This window comes from Physeter macrocephalus, chromosome 5, assembly GCF_002837175.3.
Source record: "Physeter macrocephalus isolate SW-GA chromosome 5, ASM283717v5, whole genome shotgun sequence".
NCBI classification, from domain to species: domain Eukaryota; kingdom Metazoa; phylum Chordata; class Mammalia; order Artiodactyla; family Physeteridae; genus Physeter; species Physeter macrocephalus.
In genome coordinates, this window is record NC_041218.1 from 37,797,977 (window position 1) to 37,806,027 (window position 8,051).

At 36.2% G+C, this 8,051-nt stretch overlaps 1 protein-coding gene across 2 annotated transcripts in view; it reads right to left on the minus strand.

Moving 5' to 3' along the window:
- The window catches only part of IFRD1 (interferon related developmental regulator 1), a 27,374-nt gene that overhangs the window by 10,212 nt on the left and 9,111 nt on the right, over positions 1-8,051 (minus strand). For both annotated transcript variants that reach the window (XM_024129573.3, XM_028489852.2), the window contains 4 exons: positions 6,011-6,168; positions 3,287-3,337; positions 3,026-3,204; positions 2,828-2,936 (listed from right to left, as the gene is read on the minus strand). In XM_024129573.3, coding sequence (XP_023985341.1) covers positions 2,828-2,936; positions 3,026-3,204; positions 3,287-3,337; positions 6,011-6,168 — 497 coding nt within the window. The remainder of the gene's footprint in view (positions 1-2,827; positions 2,937-3,025; positions 3,205-3,286; positions 3,338-6,010; positions 6,169-8,051) is intronic.

Sequence of the window (8,051 nt, forward strand, 5' to 3'; positions counted from 1 at the left end):
AAGGAAACCATAAACAAGATGAAAAGACAACCTTCAGAATGGGAGAAAATATTTGCACATGAAGCAACTGACAAAGGATTAATCTCCAAAACATACAAGCAACTCATGCAGCTCAATATCAAAAAAACAAACAACCCAATCCAAAAATGGGCAGAAGACCTAAATAGACATTTCTCCAAAGAAGATATACAGATTGCCAACAAACACATGAAAGAATGCTCAACATCATTGATCATTAGAGAAATTCAAATCAAAGCTACAATGAGATATCATCTCACACTGGTCAGAATGGCCATCATCAAAAAATCTACAAACAATAAATGCTGCTGGAGAGGGTGTGGAGAAAAGGGAACCCTTTTGCACTGTTGGTGGGAATGTAAATTGATACAGCCACTATGGAGAACAGTATGGAGGTTCCTTAAAAAACTATAAATAGAACTACCATAAGACCCTGCAATCCCACTACTGGGCATATACCCTGAAAAAACCATAATTCAAAAAGAATCATGTACCAAAATGTTCACTGCAGCTCTAATTACAATAGCCAAGACATGGAAGCAACCTAAGTGTCCATCAACAGAAAAAAAGGTTCTGATGAACCTAGAGGCAGGACAGGAATAAAGACACAGACGTAGAGAATGGACCTGAGGACGTGGGGAGGGGGAAGGGTAAGCTGGGACGAAGTGAGAGAGTGGCATGGACATATATACACTACCAAACGTAAAACAGATAGCTAGTGGGAAGCAGCCGCATAGCACAGGGAGATCAGCTCGGTGCTTTGTGACCACCTAGAGGGGTGGGATAGGGAGGGTGGGAGGGAAGGAGATGCAAGAGAGAAGAGATATGGGGACATATGTATAAGTATAACTGATTCACTTTGTTATAAAGCAAAAACTGACACACCATTGTAAAGTAATTATACTCTAATAAAGATGTTTAAAAAAAAGAAAAAACACAATGAGGAATCACCTCACACCTATTAGGATAGCTATCATCAAAAAGACAAGAGATAACAAATACTGGTGAGGATGTGGAGAAAAGGAAACACTTGTGCACTGTTACTGGAATGTAAATTGGTGCAGGTACTTTGGAAACTAGTATGGATGTTCCTCAAAAAATTCAAAATAAAATTCCTACTGGAAAAAAAGAAAAAAAAAGCAAACAAAACACTAGGTTGTTTTACAACCCAGTTCATTTTTGTCTTTGACAAGGACTTCAGTCAAATTAAATACATCTGGATGAGTTCTCCTGGCTATCACATATTATTTATTAAGTCAGAGAATGTAAGATATGTAGGTAGTAATATATTTACATTTATGCAAATTTAAACAAATTCAACACGTACACTTTAAACTGCATCATTAGTTCACTTTTAAGATGCATTTCAGGGCTTCCCTGGTAGCACAGTGGTTGAGAATCTGCCTGCTAATGCAGGGGACACGGGTTTGAGCCCTGGTCTGGGAGGATCCCACATACCGCGGAGCAACTAGGCCCGTGAGCCACAACTACTGAGCCTGTGCGTCTGGAGCCTGTGCTCCTCAACAAGAGAGGCCGCGATAGTGAGAGGCCCGTGCCCCGTGATGAAGAGTGGCCCCCGCTTGCCACAACTAGAGAAGGCCCTTGCACAGAAACAAAGACCCAACACAGCAAAAATAAATAAATTAATAAACTCCTACCCCCAATACCTTAAAAAAAAAAAAAGATGCATTTCAAAGGAAAAAGGAAAGAAATTACCATTTCTAGTCAGTAGAGGAATACAAGATTAAAAACGGGGATATCTGGCTTCTGTGCCTTGAGGTTAAGGAGCCATTAAGTAGCTCAATAAAATTAAATGGATTGCTAAACTTCAGTCCTCCAATTTCTCACATAAGGAGACTCATTAGCTACTGACAGCATTAATAACTTACTTTTACCTCGTACCTGCTCTCTTTCAAAGTAAGGAGGGATGGGGGGGCAATGAAACACAGGCCTAGAATGGAATGTGAATAAGCAAGGCAACCCAGAACACGTATTAACCTTATTTTGAATTATCCACTGTTAAATAACTTCTTTAATTGCAGACAAAGTTTCATTCCAGAAATAGTCTTTCCCCTTAAATTAAGAAGCAGCTAGTTAAGTAACCCAAGATTCACAATAGAGGTCACAAACCAGGGTGACCAAATGTCCCATACAGCCTAAGACAAAGAGTTTCCTAGAACACAGGACTTCTCAGTGCTAAACTTGGAATACCAACAGGATGGTGGATCACCTATCATAAACTCAAATACCTTCAAAAGCCAAACTGTGGTTTAAAAAAAAACAACTATGAGTCGACAGTGGTAGAGAACTGCAAACCACATGTCCCAGACTAAAGGGTCATGTTTATTTCCATCTTTGGCTTAAAAGTTAAACATAACAGTAACTAAACTCATCTGACTTAATCCCAAACCTATGTTGACATAATATTTCATCCATTTGTCCAACATTTATTATAAAGCATCCATGCATGAATTACCTTAATGTGTCTGATGTCTGAGAAATCCAAGCAGATCCAAAAGATTATACGGGACAACTCTCTCCATGAGTAATAAGAGTGTACCTAAACTTTCGTTCTGTAGGCAGCAACAATTAAATATAATGAACTACACTTAAATATCGCTCTACCAACCCCTATTGGTTTATGCTCTTAAAAGTATTACATCACCACTGCCAAGAAGCAGGACGATCAATCACTAGGTTCTCAGTGGGCCATGCTCTAAAGTTATCATCCACTTCTTAATTGTGAGGATTATGATGGAACAATGGTCCTTGTGATGCAACCTTTTTGTTTTACCTATCAGATACTTACACTCTCTATTCCTCTGGCCAATTCAAACAGAAGTGCCAGAGATTCACCAGCAGCTATTCTCATGTTTACATCATCAGAAGAGAGGAGGCTTGGAAGTTTATGGAAATGCCTAGAAAATAGTCAGTCATTAATATGTGAACATAACCGATTATGTCAATAAATGTTGATTTTATAAAATAAGAAACTAAAAATACATACACCTCAAGCTTTTTCTTCACTTCACTGATTGGGCATATGGTCAGTAATAAAGTCCACACGAGAAGCGAGCTGATATGAAGTGCTGTAGTAGGGGTGCTGCAGACAACATTAGTGTCTTTCTCTTTGAGATAGGACTTAGTGAAGATATTTTCCAAACACTGCAGAGTTGAATACAGCTCCTAATGCATAAGAACAGGAAATAAGATACCATCTTAAATGAGAAATGTGCGAACAACTGGATTCAAAAGGTTGTCTACTTACAGTAATGTCATCTGTGGCAATAAAACAGCAAACAGCAAAGCAAGTTGCACACTAAAAAAAGCAAAACAAAAACAGACATTAATGTTTGCCATTTTTTTATTAATTCTACATCTTCCTGCTTGTATAATTCAACGTGAAAAATTTCTCAACTACATGACTACATTAGGTCCCGAGTACAGTATTAAAAAGAAAGAAAGAATATAAGGTCAAAAGTTAAGGGAAGTGGGTTTTGGCTAAAACCCACTAAGGTCTGCTACTAAACTCAGAGTATGACTTTAGGAAAGTTACTCCATTTCTCTCAGATTTTCCTTCATTAACCTAGCAGATCATTTCAAACTTCAACTCCAACTCAAAGACAGAGATGAAGTGTGGACATTTGAGATAAAGAAACCTACTCTATTAAAATCCTTTAAAACACAAATCTCAGAAAATTTAAAAAGCTGTCCTCAAACTTCCGACTTAAAGAAGGATCTCATTAACTCAGATTTTACTTATTTTGGAATATGTTGAAAAGAGGTTAGGAATCCTAAAATTGTTTATTTGTTTTTTGGGGGGGATGCTAAACAAGTGAGTACACAGTCCAAGATTACCAAGGTAAAGCTTACCTAATAAAACAGATTCAGAATATCTATATACAATCTACCTGCAACATAAATAGGAGCCATGAATTCTCAGAACACTGCTCTAACAAATTAATCATATAAAAACAGAATTTGAAATTCATAAGACTTTATTATTCTTCATTTCCCTTTTCCCCATGTTATCACTAAAATTCCCTCATGTTGTTCCAAGTACCATTAAAGCTTAAAGCTTAAGTCTGTAAATTCATCATTCATATGCCCAGGTTTCAGCTAGTTCTGTTCCAGTAATATGAGGACACTTGTAATATTAATCTGCTTGGTGTCACAATTTTATTTTCATTAGTTTATCCTGGTAAAAACTGGACATTGTTAAAATTCAAAAGTAGCCTACGCATTATTCTTAGTAAAGAAAAATTTCAATCTATCATCCCTTCTCCTAACTAAGCAGCAGAAGCAAGGCCACATCTCTCCTTTTGATTACTAAGAGAAATGGCAGACTAAAAATTAGGACTGCCTACATTTAATAAAGATTCCTTCTGCTAATATGCAGAAGAATGCTAGTTTTTTTTTATTTTAATTCACAGCAAGAGTGAGAAGGATGAAGAAAGGGCCTTTAGATGACCACAACAAACTCACATGCAACCAAAATTAAGTGATCACCTCACATATCTAATCAATAGTGTCTTCTATCAAACATTTCAAATACCCCTATACTCCTGCACAATTTAAAAGTTGCATGAAACTATACAAAAAGGAAGAACAGAAAGGTAAAGAGCAAAAGCGTGATTAAATATTTTAGGATTACTAACTATTGGGGGGCAGAGATTCCTATAATGTCACTGAACTCCTATTCCTTTGCCTCTGGGAGAAAGAGCTAGACTATTCCCAGCATCCATACAGTTGGTAAACCAAGGAACTCTTGGCAGAAGCGATGTGTCTCTGTCCTCTAGCTTTCCCCATCTAGCTACCATAGTTGCCATCTGAAAGGACCCAGAGGTAGGGCAGAGATGCAGGAAGGATGCCTAGGGACCCTGCTGACTTGACTGGGCAGTGATATGAACAAGAAGTGAACTTTTATTAAGCCACTGAGACTTCAGGGTTTATCTGATACAAAGATTAATGTCATTTACCATAAGTAATACTAAAGAGGAAGCTAATTTGAATAATCAGTAATAAAAAGCTTTAAACTTAAACTAGTTCTCTTGTTAGGAAAACAGCTTAAGATTCAAATCCACTAAAATTAAATTTTTAAGATCTATTAAGACTCTTAAGATTCTTAAGATCCATAGCATTCAAATCTTAAAATCCATTAAGATTCAAATCCACTACAAACACCTCATGTTTCTGTGAATAAAGCAAAACATGTTCCTGTGATCATTTAAATCACTTATTAGCACACCAAAAACCAACAACCAAAAAACAAAAACAAAACCCCCAAAACCCACAGTCTTAAGTGTTGCAAGTGGTATATATCTATTAGAGAATGAAAACTTTTCCAAACCCCAAAACCAGATGAATATTTCACAAGTCAGAGTTTCAGAGTTTCCTACATCTACCAAATCCACCTGTGTAACTACAGCATTCAGCTCTCTCATAAGGACTTTTAGGCCACAACAGCCAGAATTTTTTTTAAAAAAACACTCCATTACATTTCTTAGAATAAAAAATAACCACACAATAAACACTGTCTAGACCATTTCTTTAAGCTCCAATAAAAACTGGATCATCCTAAATAACTCAGCATAGCACTGTATTTCATATCAGCAAATGACGTTCGATTTCAAAGATGTAGAAATCTTCTCTATATGGGATGCTCTATTGAGTCTCAGAAAATTTAAGAGGGCAGTTGTCATATTGAGCCTGCTCACTAAAATTAAAGACAAATGGGGGTGGTGGTGGGATGAATTGGGAGATTGGGATTGACATATACACACAAATATGGATAAAATACAGAACTTATGAGAACCTGCTGTATAAATAAATTAAAAAAATAAAATTCAAAAAAACAAAGGGACAAATGAGAATAAAATGTTAATTAAAAACCTGCTATATTTTTTAAAGATGCTATTTTCCTAGATCATTCATCACAAGGTCTGGCTGTCATGCCTAGATAGATCTATACATTTAAAAATCCTATACTTACAGTTTGCCTAGCCTGGATACTAGCTGTTCCATCACAAATTATTTTCTTCAGGATTGGTCCAAGAGTCTTTAAAACCTCTTCACTTTCAATTCCAGGGCCCAACTGAATACAAAGAACAGATGCTAATGCTGCAGCTGCACGCTGCTCATCACCTTTACCTATAAAAGAAGCCACAATACAACTATGACAAATCATTTTCAATAGACTTATTAAGGCAGCAATCTCCCAAATTTGTTCAATTTCAAAATAGCATCTACCAATTAGGAAACTTGTAATATGCTCAAGGCTTTGACATGAGCTATAAATCTAGTGAGGTTAAAGAGCTCAAACTCTGGAAACAGACCTCACTCAAATCCTAGATCTACCACGTATTAGCCAAATGATCTTCAACCAATTACTCTTAATCTCAAAACATTTCCTCACCTGTGAAATACAGCTTAACACCAATTTTAAGGGAGTACTGTAACAGTTCAGCCAAATAATGCATTTCAAGCTGATCTGACCTTCCAAATCCTTCATGTACTCATAGAATAGTGCTCAAGTAGCCCTTGAATTAATTTGACAAGCATTTCAGATGTACACAGCCCATGAGGTAAACTAAACTTTCAGGGCTTCCTCCACCAGCGTTGTGGTTTTTTTTTTAATAAATAAGGGATTAAAAATAAGAATCCCAAGGGATTCTTGGGAATTTCCTGGTGATCCAGTGGTTAGGACTCCAAGCTCTCATTGCCGAGGGCTCAGGTTCCACCCCTGGTCGGGGAACAAAAAAATCCCACAAGCTGCATGGTATGGCCAAAAAATAAAAATAAAAATATTTTTAAAATAAGGGATTCTTTAAAACTATAGAAAATATGTTAATATAAAGGTAATATAAAGGTAAATGTAAGTTAACTCTTGAGAACTGTATACACCAAAGGATTGGGGCAAATTTTGAACTTAAGTTATTATCTGGTAAATTAAATATTTATGCAGGTTGTAAGAAATTTTTAAAAGTCACCTAGTCCAATTACCTTGTGGATACAGTTTCAATGTAAACACTTTTAACAAAGCCATTGTAATATCTCAAAAGAGTTGGCTCTGTTATCAACTATACCAATAACAAGGTATATAACTTTAGACCAGTCTCCTGTTTCCTAGGCCTTTCTTTTTCCTATACAATGAGAGGTGGATTAGATCAAATGTTTCCAAACACCCATTCTTGACAAAGCTTTCACCTGAAGCAAAATGAGAATAAGAACATAAAGCTAAGCACATTCAATTTAAAGGAACATGTGTGCTTCCTACACTTTTGGTGCTAGAAATATTTTGTTGATAAAGTGATAATGATAGTTGAAGCTAATTATTTTCATAATGTTCTTACTTGGCAAAATAATTAAGCTGGAAGCCCCAAATCTTTTTAAATCTGGCAGTTCCTAAAATTGAAAGTTTGATAATACTAGACTTAATCTTTAAGGTCTCTCTTCATTCTTAAAAGTTCTATGATCATAAAACTTCTATGATCACAATATGAATTCCAGAATCTCCATTACAAAGTTCTAGAATTCAAATATTCCAAGGGATATCCTGAAATGATGTCATTGACAGGTATGATCGATGTTTTAAATAAGAAAATGAGGTACATAATTATAATACTTCTTTAATTTTAGAAAAATGAAGTAGGATGGCTTATAAATAATACTTTTTGTTGACATCTGACACATGGTTTCAAGCCTTTCTTATATACAAAAGAATGGCAAACACCTCTTCTGATACAACTAAAGTTGATAATCCACCCCAATCCTTCCTAGTTTCAAACTGTTTATTACATAAACAAAACAAAGCTAACAAGTTTGATTTTGAGTTCTAACAAGCCTGGCATATTCCCTGCCAATTACAAAGTTATAAGAGTGAGCCAGACTTCTAAGTGCTATTAACAAATATTACTGCACAGAAGGCAGCAAATTCCTTTTCAGTTCTGTGACTCAAAAATATGGACATTATGGGCTTCCCTGGTGGCGCAGTGGTTGCGCGTCCGCCTGCCGATGCAGGGGAACCGGGTTCG